The 21,588-nt window shown below is 37.7% G+C and overlaps 1 protein-coding gene across 12 annotated transcripts in view; it reads left to right on the top strand.

Moving 5' to 3' along the window:
* ZNF638 (zinc finger protein 638) overlaps positions 1-14,419 on the top strand; it is a 111,831-nt gene extending 97,412 nt beyond the window's left edge. For 11 of the 12 annotated variants that reach the window (XM_059659482.1, XM_059659481.1, XM_059659474.1 and 8 more), the window contains 7 exons: positions 2,594-3,809; positions 4,403-4,468; positions 6,413-7,358; positions 8,158-8,265; positions 11,917-12,018; positions 12,641-12,759; positions 14,104-14,419. In XM_059659482.1, coding sequence (XP_059515465.1) covers positions 2,594-3,809; positions 4,403-4,468; positions 6,413-7,358; positions 8,158-8,265; positions 11,917-12,018; positions 12,641-12,759; positions 14,104-14,175 — 2,629 coding nt within the window. In that variant the 3' untranslated portion in view covers positions 14,176-14,419. The remainder of the gene's footprint in view (positions 1-2,593; positions 3,810-4,402; positions 4,469-6,412; positions 7,359-8,157; positions 8,266-11,916; positions 12,019-12,640; positions 12,760-14,103) is intronic. The other variant, XM_059659477.1, reaches the window with a different exon arrangement.
* The last annotated feature ends 7,169 nt before the right edge of the window (positions 14,420-21,588 follow it).

Here is a 21,588-nt window from a genome sequence, read left to right as displayed (position 1 = left end):
GAGTTAAACTGATTCTGAGAAAATATGGGTGCTTTTTTGCCTGTTTGTTTATAGTTGAAGTATTTAAATACATTTTCTACTGAAAGGATATCTCACATGAATATATTAATAATATAATAATAACTACATTTTGCCTGTTCTCGTCTTCCCCCATGTAACATTATTTATCATGTGATTAAGGCTCAAAATAAGGACACAAGATAAGATTTTCACCAATTCATTCATAATGTTGGGAAGTATCCAGTGGCACTCTGAAATAAACACTAATCTTCAGTATTGTTAAGTCTCAGTCTAAAGTTTCTTGTATGGTATAGTCTTACCATTTGTTCTCATGCCCAGCTTTTATTGTATGCCTTTTCTGAAGATTTGAAACTCTGGTGTTATGGGGAGGATGGAGGTGGGCAGAGGGTGGGAAATTAATACTTGTATCCTGAATGCCTTCCTGGGACCAATTTTTTGTGCCATTTCCCAGAATATGATTGTTTTCCTTTGATCTCCTGAAAGACTGATTGTTTGACTTCTAATGTTAATAATTACATGTATTTGACATTTCAAACTGACTTTCCAAGCTAACTAGATGAATATTGAGACTTTTTCCCATATTAGCCAGAAAACTAGATATTAATTTTTGGTAAATGAATTCTTTGAAGAAAGCTCTGTAATTTTTTAAAAAAAAAACTATGCACAAGAACAAATATGGAATTGAGCCATTTTCCAAGTAGGTCTATGCTCTCTGTTTGAAATATGGAACTGCTGCATAGTGATTCATTTTATAGAAAAGATAATAGCTTTTTTTTTAATTGACAAACTTTAAATATGGCAAAGGGGAAGGACTTGCTGTATTCTAGAGCCAGGAATCAAAATCCGCATTGCTAGTCTTCTAGACCACTAGATTGGTGTTTTTGTAATAGCCTTAATTTGTAAAGGCTTTAGGGTTAATACACAGTTCTGTAATGAGGCAGAAATTTGAATTTAATCCTTGTCATTGGAAATGAGTCTTGTGATTTAAAAACAAAATGTTTGTATTTTGAGAAATCATATTTATGTAACTGCTGTAACTGAATGTCACAACTTTTTCTTGTCTTTGTCATATTTGTGCTAGTCCTAAAAATTTGGAACACTCAAAATCAGCCATTGGTATTTTTTAATGTAAGGGGTGTGAATTATTTAAAACAACATTTAAACCCTTTCAGCGTGTGAAGGGTAGCTTATATGCTTATATAATGAATAAATGTATTGATTAAGGTCTATGGTTACTGGCTGTTTAACTTAAATTCCTCAGCCTCTTTGCCTTTACACTTTTTATCAAGAGGTGTTTTTCTGATCTCTTAAAAAAGTTTTCTCCTTTGGAAGTTTAAACTTACCAATTTTAGGGAGAGGACTAGTTTACTGCCTCCAATTATTAGACCCTTATGTGATAGCACTTTTTCCAAACTCTAAAATATTATTAACATGTCAGGACACAGATACACATTATCTTGTGTTCAATAAAGGATATATGGCCACCTCTTAAGAATCATATCAGGGGGGGTATCTCATCACCTCCTATTTTTTAAAGTAGGGGGGAAAATGTAGATACTCTTCACTATGAGGTATTTATGTGGCATGACCACTTTCTGTCTGGTGTCTTCCTCCAACCTGCTGCTTCTGATGTAATTAAGTGAATGTATTTGTTGAACTTCAATTTGTGTAGATAACATGCTGGACACTGTCTTCAGAAGCTTGGATTTTCCTTGTTACTCTTCAAAATTACATCTGATCTTTGGAACATTAATATAGTTTATTCTGTCTCTGTCTCAACGAAAGTAGTTGAATGATAGACTCACACTTTTGCTTACCTTTCATTTGGAAAGACCACAATGAAATAAGATCAGTTGCATTTATTTCCTCCATTTATTCTGAATAATTTTACTTACATTTTTAACTTATGTATTGGAATTGTATATTATTCTCTATAACTGGAAATATTTCTTTTAACATATTTCTTCTCATAATATAGCCAAAGGTACATATTTTATAATAAGACCTCATATTTATGTTAGGGTGACACTACTATCAGTTTCATCTCTAACTTTTAAATATCCAAGAGTATTAAAAAAAGAGGTGACTTACTATCAGTTTCTGTTTATGTTGTTCCTTTTAGGTAAGGTTTTAGATTTCAGTGTGTAGATTATTAGTTTTATTGTAAAGCTACATATATATTTTATTATTTCAGTTACCACTGTTAGAAAGATAGGACCTAATAATAAGATGCAAATTTAACACAGAAGGAAAAAATTTATTATAACTTAAATGAGTACAAGGATCCAATAAATGGTTATAATTTTGCCGTTTCCTGTGAACTAAAAAGAAATATTCAATGCACTGGAGGATCTCTTTAAAATTTTTATATTGCTTACATATTTACATCAAGGCATCTTAACCATTTTTATGCTGATTGGCTGGATTTCCCTATGCTTATTATTAATGCATTAGGAACTCTTAACAATTGGCATCAACGGGATTATTTATGATGGTTGAATTCTCATCATAGTTTGATTTTTGTTTGTGTTTTTGTTTGTGTTCTTTTTTGTTTGTTTTTAAATACTTTTAGCCCTGACTTGAAAAACAATCCAGTTGATGAAAGTGAGGTGCAAACAGCAGCTGATAGTCCCTCTGTTAAACCTAGTGAGGTTGAAGAAGAAACTATTCCCAGCATTCAAACAGAAACTTCTGTACAACAGGAAGAGTTTTGTGAGGAAGAACCTGACAGAATACTATGTGACTCTGACTTTGCTATTGAAACATTGGAAATTGAAACTCAAGGAGAGGAGGCAAAAGTGGAAATTCCTCTTGTAGAATCCATTCCAACCAATATTGAATTATTCACCGAAAATGTAGAGGAGTCCCTTTTAAATCAGCAGGTGTATACCAGTGACTTTGGGAAGGAAGAAGCAGAAATTATTAAAGCTGAAACAGAAGTAGCAACATCTGACAGTGCATTTATAGAAGAAAGGAACATCCAAGGAATTCTAGAAGAACCTCCATCTGAAGCAGAAGACTTCTTTTCTGGGATTACACAGGCTATGATAGAAGCTATAGCTGAAGTGGACAAACATGAAACTGTTTCAGAAATAGTACCATCTACTTGTGTTGTGACCCTGGTACCAGGAATTTCCACTGGGGATGAGAAGACAATGAGCAAAAACGGAATTTCTGAAAAAAGTAACATGGATGAACAGGAGGAGAATGAATTTAATACTAAGGAAACCAAAATGGATCTGCAGATAGGAACAGAGAAGGCTGGAAAGAATGATGCTGGGATGGTTGCAGAGAAGGTGGAAAAGATTGTGGTAGCAACGAAAGAAAAGCCTGCAGAAAACACTGGGATCAAGGCATACCCGAATAAAGGAGTGTGCCAGGCCAGTAAGCCTGATGACACTAGTAGAACTAGTATGCTGGCTACCTCAAATGCACCTAGCAGTAAATCAAGCATCAAGGCTGGTATGGTCTCTTCTCCAAAGGCAAAAACTACAGCTTCCAAATCTGAAAACCAGAGAAGTTTTCTAAAACCTGTACTCAGAGATCAAATAAATGCTGAAAAGAAACTTTCAGCCAAGGAATTGGGTCTTAAACCTGCAAGCGCCAGATTGGCTGAAAACAGCAGTAAAATCAAATCTACTCAAAGCGGTATTACCAGAGGAGGCAGTGGAAGGATCTCAGCTCTGCAAGACAAGGATTCTAAACTGGATTACAGGGATATTACAAAACAGTCTCAGGAAACAGAGGCTAGACCTTCCACCATGAAACGGGATGACAGCAACAATAAGGTGAGGAGGGTAGGAAGAATAGCTCAATGTATTTTTGAAGTGATTAGCTCTCTTGTTGTAGCTTTGGAGTAGATGTAATCTTGTTTTATATTTCATCTCACTTTACTCCCAAGCTTCCATTTCTCTTTCTGGTTCCATTGATCTAAGCGGATAGACATTTAGAATAATAAGCTCAAGTTCATAATTATTAACAGGTTTGGAAAGTTTTATTTGGATAAAATGTGGTCAGAAATTTAACTTTGTGGTTTAAAAATAAAGTCTGCAGTGAGTCTCCTGAAGTGACTTAGTACGCTGCTTCTGAATGGGAAACTTTTCTTTTTTTAAATTGAAGCTTTATTTATCAGCTTACTGATTGCCCAACTTAGATATTGTTGGAAAAGGTCAGTAAAACTGAATTTAACTACAACTTATAGATTATGCCTACACTGTTATTAACTGGTGACTTAGTTTGGTATACCTGTTAAATATTGGCATAACTGAATGTGTTTGGATAATGTTTGTTGATTAAATTCTCTTTCCCTTTTTAAAGAACACTAATAACCTAGTTGTAAATTCTTTTTTTTTTTTCTATATTTTTTTACTTACTATTTCAGACTTTGGTTGGGCAAAACACCAAGAATCCTAAAAGCACCACTGGTAGAAGTTCCAAATCTAAAGAGGTGAGAAATCGTTTATTAAAACAAACCCTTCTGTCCATTCATGGAAGAGTTCATCTACCTTATAACTTATCTCTCTCCTGTAATAATTAAATTGATATATATAGAGCAAAGGATAGGAATGAGATGTTTTATTTTTTTGGTCCCTATTACCAATTTGTTTTTTACCTTGAACTAGACTAGTTTGTGGGGGGTTTTGTTGTTGTTTTTCTTTTGTTTGAATGAAGTATTACAAATAGTAGTACATATGTCTCCTTTTTCCCTCATTGACCTCCCCCGAGCCTCCCCTACTCCCTGGCACATGCCCTCCCCCCACGCCCCCAGTGACTGTGTCCATTGCTTAACCTTATTTATATGTATACATACAAGTTCTTAGTTTGTGTTCTTGATGCAGGGCAAAAAGTTACCCAGGGACAGAAAGAGAATTAGAGTAGGAAAATGCCTTTAATCTCATATTGACAAGAATAAGTTATAAACACGGAATAAAATGATATGTGAAAAGGAGACTGGGGCTTGACTGAAGTCTTCCCCTCATTTTTCGACACTTCCAAAAAGGTGGTCATTTTGGTAAATGGATGGGCTCTATGATTTATTTATTTTTCTGGTACTCAGCCAGGCATACAGCTTACATTTTATGTTTGCTATTTTAGGATTCCACCATTCATAAAAAAATTTTCCTAGTCGTTTTTTTAATATATATTTTATTTTTTTACAGAGAAGAAGGGAGAGGGATAGAGAGTTTGAAACATCGATGAGAGAGAAACATCAATCAGCTGCCTCCTGTACACCCCCTCCTGGGGATGTGCCCACAACCAAGGTACATGCCCTTGACCGGAATCGAACCTGGGACCCTTCAGTCCACAGGCTGATGCTCTATCCACTGAGCCAAACTGGTTAGGGCCCTAGTTATTTTACTTCCTCTGGTAGGGGAAGAATTTGAGCCTATTTTATTGGGGCAAGGGAATATATTAGTTTAAGAAGCAGAAGTAAAGATATAGTTATTCCATTGGCTTAATAAGTTGATAATACAACTGCTTACAGATTCCTTCTTCCCCAAATTACTGGGTATATATTCAAATGTCATTATTATTAATCATTGATAGTATACTAAAGTTATAGGAAAAGCCTGCTGGGAATTTATTTTCTTTACTATTGGCATTATTTTTTGAATTATAGATACTACTTTTTTTTAAGTGCATTAATACTTGCCACAAGGTCTTAGTAATTTTCCATATAACTTCATCAATATGTAAACTTTATATTTAAGTGCTGCGTATCTTAAAATATATATTACATATAAACTGGTCCATGGAACTATCTTGGTAGCTATTTACTTTTTAACTTCATTGTGATATTTAACATATGGAACAGTGAATTCTTTGTATTATATATATATTTTTAAAATATATTTTATTGATTTTTCACAGAGAGGAAGGGAGAGAGACAGAGAGAGTTAGAAACATCGATGAGAGAGAAACATCGACCAGCTGCCTCCTGCACATCCCCCACCAGGGATGTGCCCGCAACCCAGGCACATGCCCTCGACCGGAATCGAACTCAGGACCTCTCAGTCCGCAGGCTGACGCTCTATCCACTGAGCCAAACCGGTTTCGGCTGTATTATATTGTTTGATAAATGCTTTTGTCCATCATATTTTAAAATTTGCACATTATTTAGGAATTAATTATAGTCTTACTGAAATTAAGTGAAGGTGGAATTAGGTTATTACTAGGGTTTTGCCCTTTGCATTGTTTACCTTGTGAATTACAGCTAATTCATTTCTTGGGCTTTTAAAAATAACTAATTTCAACCGTTAGGAAACCTCTCTGCACTGAAATTCTCACAAATGATACTTCAAGCACATTTACTGGGGCTATTTGAAATGTAGTCAGTTTATTAGTAGTTATTCACAATTCTTTGATTTTTTTTTTTTAACCTTTCCAACAGGAACCATTATTTCCATTTAATTTGGATGAATTCGTTACTGTGGATGAGGTTATAGAAGAAGTGAATCCTTCGCAAGCCAAACAGAATCCACTAAAGGGAAAAAGGAAAGAAGCTCTCAAAAATATCCCTTCCTCTGAACTTATTGTAAAGAAGAAGAAAGGGAAAACTTCTGCCCCGCATGTTGTCGAGGGAGAATTATCTTTTGTAACATTGGATGAGATTGGGGAAGAGGAAGATGCACATCTAGCACAAGCTCTAGTCACTGTAGATGAAGTTATTGATGAAGAAGAAATAAATATGGAAGAAATGGTAAAAAATTCAAATTCACTTCTTACATTAGATGAGTTAATTGATCAAGACGATTGCATATCCCACAGTGAACCTAAAGATGTTATTGTACTGTCGGTGGCTGAAGAACAAGATCTTCTCAAACAGGAACGCTTGGTGACTGTGGATGAAATTGGAGAAGTAGAGGAGCTACCTTTAAATGAATCAGCAGACTTAAATTTTGCCACTTTAAATACTAAAGGAAATGAGGAAAATACTGGAAGTGAGTCCATTGACTTCATTTCTTCCCAGATGCCTGAAGACCCTTCTACTTTGGTTACTGTAGATGAAATACAGGATGACAGCAGTGATCTGCACTTGGTGACTTTGGATGAAGTAAATGAAGAGGATGAAGACTCTGTGGCAGACTTTAATAACCTTAAAGAAGAGCTTAACTTCGTTACTGTTGATGAAGTTGGAGAAGAGGAAGATGGAGATGATTTAAAAGTTGAATTAGCACAAAGCAAAAATGAACATCCCACAGATAGAAGAGGGGATAGGAAAAAGAGAGCTATGGACACAAGGAAGACAAAACTTGAAGCCTTGTCCCAAGTGGGTCCAGTAAGTGTGAATGTTACGGAAGAAGATCTGAACACCATGATTGAGAGGCACTTAGCAGGTAGATACTTAGAAGCGGTTGCTTTCTGTTTTATGAGGGTATTACATTTAAAATATTTTAAAAACATGTTGCAGCATTTCTAATACTTTTACTCTATTGATAAAAGAAGCCAACAAATAGTTATAGCCAAGGAAATGTGTACAGATTTCACAGATTTCTCTTACAGAGTAGCCCTCGCCCCAAGTTCTTATACCTCAAGAAAAGATACCAAAACCAAAAAGCAAACTAGAGTGCCAATATTAAAATTGGAATGGAATGGTATATTTGCAGTTTCTGGGAAATTAGCTTTGGTAAGTAGAAGGTTGTTTACACCAGACCGCCTCCCAGTATTTGCTTATACTTTGGATTTAGAAGAATTTAAGAAGGTACCATTTCACTGTTAAGTAATAATTTTGAGGGCATAGAATAATAGGTTAGCTCACCTTCAGGACTTGAGGGAGATCAAAATAATATCCAATAAGGAAATCTTGAAAGTGTTATCCATACTAAAAAGAAAAAAAATACTAGGAAGGTCCCACAGATTTGTGTAACAAATTAGAAAAATATGTATAGGCTTCTTAGGGAACACAGGTAGGAAGATATAGTTTGGAACAACATAAATCAGAAAATAAAAGAATACTTATACTAATGCTGAATGTTTTTAAATAAAATGTTCTTATTTTATATTAGAAATAAGCTTCCTTCCCAAATTTGAGTATTGTTTTCAAAAAAGGTGTTAAAATTGTTACTTATCATTAAAAGCAATTTAAATATTGTTACTGTAAGTAAATAAATTAGACTTTTTTTTTTTTTTTTTAAGCTAAAATGCCAACCAAGAGAGTTAGAATTGGGACAACTCCACCATTGGAAAACGCAGTTGAGACAGAACCAGAGCAAGATAAAGAAGAGGCCTACCAAATTAGTGAAGGTAAAGCAGGATTGATGGAAGGGGGACAAGAGAGTAACACAGCATGGGGTCTTAGATCTACCACTGAAGAAGAAAAGTAGAAAAATAGTGAAATAGCTTGTTGAGGCGAGGAGGGGTATAGCCTTATAATGATTAGATGTGAATAATGATTTTTTTATTTTTGTAATTTAGAGAGATAGTGGAATATAATGAAATGGGGTAATAGGATAGTAGGCAATCCCATTATAATAGAATGAGACAAATTTATAGAAGTGATCCACAAAAGGGGTTATTCTGACCATGTTGCAGTATCAAGTGAAAATCATTTATTAACTAGCTCTTACTTGTAGACCAGATTTGTTACTTTGTGGATGCTGCCAAGCAGCCAGCCAGTGAATTCAGATGTCTTAATAACATTAATAAAACTATGTTGAAACAAATAGGGAATGTTGTCTAAGTGTAAGAGAGTTCTCTAGGCATGAAACAAGTATTTGTCATTGTATCCATTATGTTCATAGCAAAATGCTAAAAGGGTTAGGAAAAAAAAGCATACCATTTCAGATCTCAAGTTTATTGATTCAGAGAGGTAAAGCAAAATATCAACTACCCACTGTCTTAAACAGCCCTTGCACCATCCCCTTTACAGCACCCTTGCCATCTTGCTTTTCTATCTTCTCTAAGGAAAAACTAACTGATTCAGTCCAGGTTCATTGAATCTAATCTTAGTTGGCCCTTCAGTGCTGCCCCACAATCCCTCTATATGATAAAGAGGTAATATGCAAATTAACCTTCACACCCTCACAAGATGGCTGCCTACGACCGGGCCAGCAAGGCGGTTAGTGAGGGACGACTGAACAGCAGGCTGCGTGAGGTGACCAGGCTGCCAAGGGGGGCAGTTGGGGGTGACCAGGCCAGAAGTGGGGGGCAGTTAGGGTGACCAGGCCAGTATAGGGGGGGCAGTGGGGGTGACCAGGCTGGCGGGGGCGCAGTTGGGGGTGACCAGGCCGGCGGGGTCGGGGGGCAGTTAGGGGCGACCAGGCAGGCAGGTGAGCAATTAGGAGCCAGCAGTCCAGGATTGTGAGGGATGTCCCGGATTGGAGAGGGTGCAGGCTGGGCTGAGGGGACACACACACACACACCCTGCTTGAATTTTGTGCACCGGGCCTATAGTCTATTATAGGCCTCCTTCCTTTCCCATTTCCTAATTGTTGTAATATAAGCCTTTTTCTCCCCTCTGTATCGCCTAGTCCAGTGGTCGGCAAACTGTGGCTCGCGAGCCACATGCGGCTCTTTGGTCCCTTCAGTGTGGCTCTTCCACAAAATACCGACTTCTGTGCATGGGCCACGAAGTTTCAATTGCCCTGTATGTGTGCGCCCGCATGTGGTATTTTGTAGAGGAGCCACACTGAAGGGGCCGAAGAGCCGCATGTGGCTCGTGAGCTGCGGTTTGCCAACCACGGGCCTAGTCCATTTCTCACTATATAACTTTGCTTTCATTTCTATTTACCAGAGCAAATATAGGATCTCCCCTTTCTGCCAGCTTGTATTTTACCTATATTGGCTCCTCACACTTAAAATATGCCCAAGACCATGCCCTTTAAAAAACCGTGCCTTAACTTTGGAATCCTAGTTGCCATCTTTTCTCCTTTCTTTTAGAGCAAAGCATTTTAGAAAGAAGATCTACTGTTACTTCTTCATTTCCTATGGAATGGATATATTCTGGCTTCTTTTGTAACCACCTTCCTGAATTGGTGTTGAGAACCTCCATTGGGTTGTTGTGAAACTTGGTTGTTTTTTTCCTTCTAAATTTAGTTTTATTTTACTTCTCTGCATCATTTGTTACCACTGATCATGCCCTCTTTCTTAAAGCTCTCTCCCAAACTGTTACTCCTCTGTCTCTTCTGTATAACCTCTGCTTGATACCAAGCCATAGTTAGTGGTTAAGTTGAAGAATGAAGAATAGAAAAAGGATGATTTATTTACTGCTTCTGTAACAATTTATTTCCATTAATGCAGAGACAGTATGTTTGGCAATATGTTTTCTAGCTTAAGAGTTCATTTTTAAAACTTAAAATATTTGTTTTAATTTATTTAAATTATTACAGAATTACTTATTATTATGAGATAAATGTGTCTTTGGAGTTTCAGGAGCAAATGTGTTTGAAAAAGTTTATTCCTTTGATAAGGGAATAAACTTTTGCAGGAAGATATTGGAGGCTATTTTAACTATCAAGTCAAGAAATGGGATACAAGTCTTTCTTTTATTGATTCTTTAGGATTTGATAACCAGTAAACTGCAAGGAATAAGAGAAGAATAAATAATGCTATCATAATTCCTAGCGATCTCCTCAGATTTGGTAAAGGTAGCCCAGTTTCCTGTAGAGAGCACTGAACTTGAAGTCACAAGTCTTGGCTCTAGTCTCTATCACTTAACTATCCATGCAACCTTGGGCATATCAGTTTCTTCCTCTCTTGCTTTTGCTTTCTCCATCTATGAAGAAATAGGGATAATAATGATTTGACTTGCCTCTCTTCACACGAGATACATGCTAAATGAATGATGTGTATGTGAAAGGGATTTGTCAAGTGCTATGCAACAGTGTAAAGTATTTCAGCTACTGAGGGTAGTAAATAAGATTGCTTGGAACCAGTTCTGTCTTTGTCTTCCCCCAAGATCATATTATGCAGTGTCTGCTGACATGAAGTGCTTTTTACATATTACTTATTCTGCTGGGCTTTAGCATTTGTATTTTTACTTGTGATTCTGTCTAACAAGGGTCTTAGTCTGTCAGTTTTGGCTCAGTTGGGTTGTTTTTGTTTTTTGGTTCTTTGTTTGATGATCGCAAGGGCCTCAGTACAGAACATCAGAATTATTCTCTGCTCATTTCCTTTTCCCCTTAATCCACACTCTTTCCCCCAACTCAATACTTTGCATACACAAGGTAACTTTTGACACTTTATTGAACTTCTTCCATTACCCTTTAAATTATTTCTGGAACAATTTATTTAAAAAATGAGCTGTTAGCCAAAACCGGTTTGGCTCAGTGGATAGAGCGTCAGCCTGCGGACTGAAGGGTCCCAGGTTCGATTCCGGTCAAGGGCATGTACCTGGGTTGCAGGCACATCCCCAGTAGGAGATGTGCAGGAGGCAGCTGATCAATGTTTCTCTCTCATCGATGTTTCTAACTATCTCTCTCCCTTCCTCTCTGTAAAAAATCAATAAAATATATTTTTTTAAAAAAATGAGCTGTTAGTTTTATTTTTTTTTAATGTTGTTATTGATTTTTAGAGAGAGAGGAAAGGAGAAGGATAGAGAGAAAGAAACATCCATCACTACCTCCTGCACACCCCCTACTGTTGATCAAGCTCATGATCTTAGCATGCGCCTTGACCGAGAATCAGTCCGGTGACTTCTTGGTTCATGGATAGATGCTCAACCACTGTGCCCCACCGGCCAGGCTAGTCCATTTCTTTTAAATTCATTTAATAAGATTAAACATATTTACCTATTTAGTCCTTACATCAAAGAATCTTAGAAGAGTGGTCAGGTAGGATTAAACAAGGTGAGCCATAAACTAATCTTTGAAGGAAGGGATTATCTAATGTAAACTTTACAAAGTCTGTAAATTTATTTTAAATAACCTTTTTTATTTAAAAATTTAATGACTTTAGTCGGTGAAGAATCTGACTTTAAGGATTCAGAACCAGAACGAAAACGCAAGAAGATGGAGGACCCTTCTTTAGGGACACCAGTGGCAGCTGATGTCTCCAAAGGTAAAGTAACAATGGCACTTTTTTTCCTAATCCATAAGAAATAAAATTCAGTGCCATCATGAAGGTTTTGTTGGTTAGATGAGTAACAATAACTCATATGTCACTTCCTTTACTGTTCTGGTAAACATTGAATTAAATAACTTGCCCAGGCAGAAATTTCATTTAAGTAGAATATACTGAAAAGCTTAGCTAACCAACTTTGTTCATGGCTAGCTAAGGTGATCTGAAGGGCTCCTTATTTGTCAGAATAGCCCTCAAGCAGACAGTTGCCCATCATCTGCCTCTTTCCTGTTTTATTTTAATAGGGGATTCCAAAGCAGTTTATTTCAAAGAATCTCTATGGGATTCTTTTTTCCAATGAATTGCTGTTCTGAAGGAATTCCCTGGCATTCCTGGAATGTTATATATAGAATTTGTTAAAGAAATAAAAACGTTTTTTAAATTAAAAGCCTAATTGCTCTTGATCCCTAAATATATAGCAATCCTAGGTGCATGTTATGTTTGTATATAAGTATATACTGTGCTTGGTTTTTTGTTGTGTTTAAATAAATTGATTAACATAGCTATAAAGTATCATAAATTTTACTCCTTTCTCTTTGCCCTCTCTCTTTCTGCCCTCTAGATTTAGACTTTCTTGTACCGAAGCCTGGATTCTTCTGTCCAATTTGTTCCCTCTTCTACTCAGGGGAAAGAGCAATGACAAATCACTGCAAGAGTACACGTCATAAGCAAAATACAGAGGTAAATTTCTAACTCCCCATAAAATTTTCAGGTGATGGCATTATAGTCAAACTACTTAAGTGTCCACACAAAATGTACATTCTTTCCCTTTAGGTAGGAGGACTTCTGAAGGTGTGCGGCAGTTGATTTCTCTTATTCTCCTATTCCTCTCCTTTATTGTTTCTTGCCAATAACTTCTAGTCTTTCTTTCCCTGGCAGCATTTGCCTGAGTGGATTCTGCAGATCACTAGTCCAATGTGACACTTCATTCATTAAGTGTAGGAAGTTGCATTCTGATGGCGCTCTTGCAGAGTCATCGTCACACAGCATGTTAAAGTTTCCAAATTGTCTAGTTAGAAAAAACTGCTTACCTATTTATTTAGCCCATTTTTTAACCTGATTTAATCATAGCCCCTCCCTTTTCCCCAAGTTATACACATCTTCAGGGAGTGCTATAGGGAATTATCATCAGCCATAGCTCTAGTTTCTCCTGTTTGAAACAGAGTTATTTTTATGCATTTTCCATATTGAATTTGTGGCACAGACATTCACCTAACATTTATTAAGTTCTTATTTGCTATAAACTTATTTAATCCACCCTGATCGACTTTATGAGGTAGATGTTATCATTCCATTTTAAAGATGAGGAAACAGTCTCAAAGAGTACCTAAACACAAGTATCTAACCCCAAGGTCATATAGCTAGTTAATGGCAGACCTATGATTTGAACCTAGCTTTGTTTTATTCTAGTCTTAAACCCTGAATTGCTATGTTCTAGGTTTTTGGGTTTTTTTTGTTTTTTAGTTCTTTGTTTATTTTTCATACACAAAAGGCCTGTTGCTGCCTTTGTACCTTTACATTGCTGTTCCTTTGCCCTCTCCTACTCCCACTTGTATTGCTGGTTGTTCCTTGTCTTTTAGGCTTCTACTTAAATATCAGCTTCCAGAAAGGCTTTTGCCCAAGAAAGAACAAGCTAAAGTATAATCTTCTCTCCTCTACAAAAGAATCAACCTTAATCAATTACCTTATTATTTTTTTCCTTTATAGGGCTTACCACTATCCAAAATTATTTATTTTTTATTGTCTCTCTTCCTCCACTAGAATGTAAGCTCTGTGTGAGGTAAAGGGCCTTACCTATTTTTTCAACCACCCTAAGCACAAAGCATAATGCCTGGTAATCATTAATATCAGATAACTGATGAATGGAAGGAAGGAATGTTAATGTAAGGCACTGTGTTTCAAATCTTTACTTTATAGGATCAGGCTCTTTTAAATTGTAAATACAGTGAAATAGATTAGATTTGTATGTATGCACAGCAAAACAACATCTAATAAATATTGTATATTACAAATTGATTTTAACAGAAGTTCATGGCCAAGCAAAGAAAGGAAAAGGAGCAGAATGAGGTTGAAGAAAGAAGCTCAAGCTCTAGGTGATTGGGGAAAAATTTGTTAGAAATTTGTTTAGGGTCCAGTTGATTTGTGTATTTTTGTTATCACTAATTTGTAATTTTTGTTTCAGAAGCAAATATTCATGTTGTATAAATTTCTGATTGACCTTGATGTAGAGAGACTGATGGGGAAAGTATGATGTGTTTGATTTTTATATCAAATCATCAGGCATGGAGAAATATCTTTTAGAAGTGTTAAAATAAATGTTCCTACTGTATATTTAAAATACCATCTTGTGTTTGTGTCTGATTTATTAAAGACTTGTTTACACGTGATTGCAGACAGGCTTCTTCTCTGTGACCACTGTGGCTTGGGATTTTGGGGAATTCTTCATGTGTTAAAACCTTTCTCCAACTATCTATGTACAGGTCAAAGATTTCTTAAAACTCCCAATTTTGCTGGCTAAAATTAGTTTGCAGCATGTTTGGCCCAGGTAGGTTTGAGTAAAATTCTACTTGATTTTTCTAATGTGTTAGGAAGATATTTGTTCTGCTTCTGGATCTATCTACTATTTCTTTCACACCCACTTAAGGTAGCTCCTTGCAAGTAATTTAATATTATCCTGAATCCACAAAGACAAAGCAGCCTTTACTTCTTTGCACCACTAGGATCACTTTTTAAACATTTGAATTATTACTGAATAGGTGTGTAAGAAATTATAAGGGTATAAAAAATAATAATACAGTGGGTTGTTAAATGCTGGATACAGCCCAGTACTATAAATTTTAGAATAGACCATGCTTAAAAAATAAGCCTGCTGACTTTGAATTATTTTAGTACCTGATTTTTAGCTCCTCCAAGAGTGCACCAATTAATAATAGAGGGTGAGTGAAGGGAACAGATACTACATTTTTAGGTTTCTTTTTCATCATAGCACAAGAGTTGCCTCACAGTCTGCAAGAGTGGAGTGAAGTTGCTTACATTATAAAAGATAAGAGCTCAAATCAATTTATAACTCAAGAAACTGGAAGAAGAATAGTAAAACCCAAAGCAACCAGAAGGACGAAAATGATAAAAGCAGAAATCATTGAAATTGAAAAGGAGAAAATGAGATGGAAAAAATTAATGAAATATAAAGGTAGTCCCTTAAATCAATAAAATCAATAAACCTCTAGTACGGTTAACAAAAAGATACAAATTGCTAATATCCAGAATGAAATGGAATACTACAACAAATCCTGCAGTGATTAAAAGAATAAAGAAATATTCACAACTCTGCTCAGAATCACCAATTTAGAAGAAATGGACAAATTCCTTAAAAATTACAAACCACAAAAACTAAGCCAAGATGAAGTAGAGAATCTGAATAAACCTGAATAATTGCAAGTTGAATTTATAATTAATTTCAAAAAAAGATACCTCCAAACCCATACTATTTTTCTGGAGAATTTACAAAGCAAAGAATTTATACAGTCTCGCCCAGAAAATTGAAGAGAGATTACTTCTCAACTCATTTTATGAGGGATTGACTCCAGATCTGCAAGGCTGGTTCAATATTGGAAACCCAATCGATATAATCTACCATATGATATCAAAATTCAGAAAAAAAGGGGGCATTTGACAAAATTCAACACCCATTTGTGATAAAAACAAAAACTCATCAATACACTAAAAATAGAGTCCTCAGTCTCATAGAGAGGTTCTACAAAAAATAAAAATCTACAGCCAGCATCATACTTAATTTTGAAAGACAATGCTTTTCCTCTGAGTTCAGGAACAATGAAAGTATGTCCACTTTTACCACTGCTATTCACATAGTACTACAAGTTCTAACCATTGCTAGAAAAAAGAAAGAAAAGACACATGTTAGACACATGTCTCTATTTGCAGGTAACATGACTGTCTACATAGAAAACTCCCAAGAACTAATAAATGGCTTCAGTAAGATACAAGATTAACACAAAAGTCAATTGTATTTTCTATATACTGACAACAAGCAAGTAGAAACCAAACTTTAAAAATTTGGACAAGTACATGCAAAAGAATGAAATTAGACTACTAATTTACATCATATACAAGAATAAACTCAAAATGGATAAAAGACTTAAGTGTAAGTCACAAAACCGTAAAAATTTTAGAAGAAAACACAGGCAGTAAAATCCCAGACATTTCACTTAGTGACATCTCGGGCAAGAGTAACAAAGAAAATAAACAAATTGGACTACATCAGACTAAAAGCTTCCATACAGCAAGAAACCAACAAAATGAAAAGGGAACCCACTGTATGGGAGACATACCTGCCAATAGTACATTAGATAAGGGGTTAATTTCCAAAATAACACACAACTCGATGCGAGGAAAACGATCCAATTTAAAAATAGGCAAAGAACCTGAATAGACACTTCTCCAAAGAGGACATACAGATGGTCAATAGACGTAAGAACTAACAGGAAGGGAAGAGATTATATGCAGTGGGATGATTGGTCTCAATTACCAGGAGGAACTTGAATTGCACCTCAGTTGTTACACCCAGCATGAAATATAATGGGAGGGATAAACTTGAATTGCTTCTACACATATAGAAGGACTATATTTGTAACCCAGAAGATTCATGAGAGTGCCCCTTAAAACTCTTGCCCAGTAGTTCTCATCAATGGAAAACTGCGGCAATTTGGTAAAGACAAGACCAGCAAAGACTCAAATCTACCCAGCCTTTATGCTGGCAGAGGGTAGGAGGAAGCTGGAATGAGTAATAGAAAAATTCAACTGTGATTATCAACAAAGGCCTTGTTATCAGATACAGACGTTGGGACTACAGCAAGCATTTGGTATGATTTTAACCCTCCCATTATATTTTATGCTGGGTGTAACAAACTGAGGTGCTCTGACAAGTACCCAATTGTAAAACTAAGAGATTTGAATATGAATAAAGATTGACCTCAGCGCCTAGGTTTGAAGGGGATCACCTTGGAGGGGAAAGAGTCCTCAAATGTTGGTATCTGTAGGATCTGATTTCTGGATCAGACATCGGGCAATGACTGGCCAAGAGAAGAGCAGTTGTGAAATTCTGTGACTCTGGGTAGGAAACACTGCATCATGCTTTGTCCTCCTGTCTCAGCAGGGCCTGTAGTTCAGTCCTGGTTTTCTCAAGAGGTTGTCCTCAGCTGACTCTATAGAAAGAAAGCTTTTGGAAGGAGTGGGTATTTGCCAGGGTCAGGCAATTAAATAGATTTCCTAGGCTCGGGGGAGCCTGGTTAATACAGCATGTTGTGGAAATCACAGCGTTTGGGTCTTGAAAGCTGGTCATCACCCTGGCCAGCATCCATCCTGAAGATTCTTCCAGGTTTCCCTTCTGCCCTTGCTTTTCCAACCAGTTCTTTCTTGGTCAGGATTAGGTTCCATGTAGCAGATTTCTTTTTTTTTTTTCTTTTTTTAAAATATATTCTATTGATTTTTTTTACAGAGAGGAAAATATATTTTATTGATTTTTTTTTAGAGTTAGAAACATCGATGAGAGCAAAACATCGATCAGCTGCCTCCTGCACACCCCCTACTGGGGATGTGCCTGCAACCAAGGTACATGCCCTTGACCGGAATCCAACCTAGGACCCTTGAGTCTGCAGGCCGATGCTCTATCCACTGAGCCAAACCGGTTAGGGCAGATTTCTTTCTGAGAGATGCGATTGTTCCTTAGATAAGTCAAAACATTACCAGATGCTTGTCTTTGAGCTAGTGTAACTTCCCTTAATGTCCAGAGAATGCAAGTCTGTCTTCATCACCTCAGCTGGCCTTGCACTAGAATCATCATTCTCATCTTTCCTTCCCCTGTAATACGCACATAGAGCCTTCCTTGCATGAGTCTTGGTGAAGATTTCTATGCAGAGGTATATTTTCTTAATCTGCAGTCTCCTGCCTTCTGGTTGTTACGCTTCCTTGAACAAGGAGTATCTTTCATCACTTTGTTGGATTGTTATAAATACCCCTTCTGTTAAAACCTCAAATGCTTTTATTGCAGTCTGAATGTTTGTGGCCCCTCAAATTCATATGTTGAAATCCTAACCCCTAAAGGTGATAGTATTAGTAGGTAGGACCTTTGATAGGTGCTTAGGTCATGAGGGTGAAAGCCTCATGAATGGGATGAGTCCCTTATAAAAGAGGCTCCAGAGAGATTCCTAGCTCCTTTCCACTGCATGAGGATGTAGTGAGAGGTCTATGTTATTTTGTTATAGCAGCCTGAATGTTCTAAGCTTACAACATTTTTACATATGTCAGAGACCATAAATATCTATGGCTTCATTTTTAAAGTTTTAATTCTATGAAATACCAGTTACACATTCCAGTGATAACAATACCAATAATAATACCTAATATTTTTTGAATGTTCACCAGGCACATATAATGTATGTCAAGCACTATTAGTAAAATTTCCTCAGCCCTAACTGGTTTGGCTCAGTGGATAGCATCGGCCTGCAGACCCAAGGGTCCCAGATTCGATTCCAGTCAAGGGCATGTACCTTGGTTGCGGGCACATACCCAGTGGGGAGTGTGCAGGAGGCAGCTGATCAATATTTGTTTCTCTCCCATTGATGTTTCTAACTCTCCCTATCCCTTCCTCTCTGTAAAAAAAAAAAATCAATAAAATATATTTTTAAAAATATTTCCTCAGAGAAACAGAACCAGTAGGATATATATAAATGCAGAGGTTTATTATGAGGGATTGCTCTTGGATTATGGAGGCTGAGAACTCCCATGATCTGCCTTCTGCAAGGTGGAGGCCCAGAAAGCTGGTGGTGTAGTTCCAGTCCCAACCCAAGATAATTAGGGTGGAATGGGTGGAGTGGGAGAGTAGGTTGCTGATGGTGTAAGTCCTAGTCCGAGTTTGAAGGCCCAAGAACCAGGAACACCAGTAGTGTCTGAGGGCAGGAGAAGATGGTTGTCCCAGCTGAAGCAGAGAGCAAATCTATCCTTCCTCTGCTGTGTTTACTCAGTCTGTTCAGGCCCTCAAAAGATTGGAAGATGCCCACCTGCATTGTGAGGGTGATTTTCATTCAACCTACTGATTCCAATGGTAATCTCATTCAGAAACACTCTCACAGACACATGCGGAAGTACTATTTTACCAGCTCTCTGGGCATCTCTTAGATCAGTCAAGCTGTCGTAGAGTTAACCAAAGCACTTCTCCTATGAGGCAGATATATTTATAGTCCCCACTTTACAGATAAGAAAACCGAGACTCAGGAAGATAAAGTAACTTGCCCAAGACCATAGAGCTAGAGAAGAGAACTGAGGATTGAGTCGAGGGTCCAACTCCAGAGTCATCCCTTCACACTGCTGCCATTGTTCTTTTCTGGTCCTACTGGTTTTCCAGTTTTTAGCTGAATGTTATATCCCTCATCTTCTCCCCACTCCTCCCACTGCTGTGTTTTCCCACTTAATGCCAATTTCCAGACAAGACCTCACAGTCCTTGCTGAAATGTACTCCACCTGGATTCGCCAGTGCTTTCATCCGGCATCTTAGATTATGGTCCGGAGAGCTGAAGCCTGTTCTTTGACAATACCTCTGTCAGTGTTCATGGTCTTTGGTCTGCATAGTAACTGGGAAGCTTTTAAAAGCCAGAGTCCTGGGCCATTTGCAGAGATTTTGATTCAGTAGGTCTAGGAGTGCAGGGGCTCTTGGTGTGTCTATTTTTTACAGGAAGATTTCTGATGCAGGAGACCTTCAATTGGCCACACCAAGAAACTTGATAAGTCAAATACCCACTTTCCTTTCATTTTCAAAGTGCCAAAGAAGAAACACTGGGAATGCCACCATTTATTGCCCTCTTAACTCCTGGGAATATTCTCTAGGCGTTTTCTGGTGGTGTGTCCTCCTGAATTGACGAAATCCTTTGGTATGTGAGCCTCAGGAAGCTCTCTGGCTCATCTCCGCCCTGACACACAGCAGGGACCACTCTGACCTGCTCCCCTTCATCTGCATCAGCCCTGCCTGTGCCCTCATCCTGCACCTTAGCAGAGACCCATCCATCACCAGGACCTGACTCTGCCCCCTGTTGGGGCCCGGAACAGATTTCCTCTCATTTGCTAAGATTGGTGCATCCTGGGATGTTGTGACTTCTTCCAGGAGATGAGATCATCTCACTTCAGAAAAAGTTTAATTCCTGTTCTGCCCTTCACTCCATCCATCACCTTCCTTTGGATCTCCCTGCTTCCTCAGACGCATGAGCTTGCTTTTCCTTCTGTCTTTCCCAGCCTGTGTACATGTGCACACACTTTTCATCATCCTGTCTAGAGACTCCTCATCCTCTAGAATTAATTCAAAAGGAGGACTATGCAGCAAATGGACCCTCCTGCATTAGTCCCAAAGCATTCACCCTGCAGTTCAGCAGACGGGCTACTCTCCACTCCTTGCCCAGGGGCAGGGCTTTCCGGGGGGAATTTCAGACCAGAGGAACTTCAGCCCTCCTTTTTGCTGTATCAGCAGCCAGGCCTGAACAGACAAAAATAAATACTTGTCTATTCATTGAGTGTTTGCTGAATGTTTATTATGGTAGGTTCTCAGGAAGGCCCCCTCCATAAGAAATTGACACTGACACTACCAGGAGTTTTTCTTCTTAGGGGAAGCAGATGAGGTGACCAGAGTGTGACCAGGGTCGGTGGTTCTTAGCAAGCTTCACCAAAAAATCATGTCGGGTGTTCAGATGATCTCCTGGTAAAAAATCTGTTGCTGCTTTTTTCCTTTCTGTTTTCTATTGGAAATCAGTATCAAAATGTGTCTCTTGATTTCTCAGTTGCACTGACAGAGGCTTGGTTTATTAGTTTCTTATGGCTGCTCCAACCAGTTGTCATAAATGTGGCGATTAAAACAATAACTTGATTCTTCTGCAGTTCTGGAGGCCAAAAGTCCAAGATTAAGGTGTCAGCAGGGCCACACTCCCACCAAAGGCTTTTGGGGGAGAATCCAGTCCTTGCCTCTTAGTCTGTTGGCTGCCTAGCATTCCTTGACCTGTGACCCCATCACTTCAATCTTCTGCCTCCATCTTCGCATCGCCTTCTCTGTTTGCCTCATTTCCCTCTGCCTCTCTGACCAGGATACTAGTGATTGCATTTAGGGCCCAATGCAATAATCCAGAATAAATGCCTCCTCTCTAGATCCTTAACTTCATCACATGTTTTGCCATCTAAAGTAATATTCACAGGTTCTGGGGATTAGGAAGTGAACATATCTTTGTGGAGGCATTTTTCTGCCTGCCACACTTGGCTGTGGGAAGTAGGTACCCTGTGTTGTCAGCCCCCAAAGATCAAGCAAGAGAAGCCCACCCCCCTAACCCTGGACCATATAGAGAGTTAAGGAACCTCACTTTAAGCAGAGGGCAGAAAAGTAGTGGACATTTTGGGATTTCATAGGAAATAAAGAATAAATAAAATATTTTGATCAGCTTCTATATCTTGATGTGCTGT

This window comes from Myotis daubentonii, chromosome 12 (assembly GCF_963259705.1).
Source record: "Myotis daubentonii chromosome 12, mMyoDau2.1, whole genome shotgun sequence".
Taxonomy (NCBI): domain Eukaryota; kingdom Metazoa; phylum Chordata; class Mammalia; order Chiroptera; family Vespertilionidae; genus Myotis; species Myotis daubentonii.
This window is presented reverse-complemented; position numbering and strand designations above follow the sequence as displayed.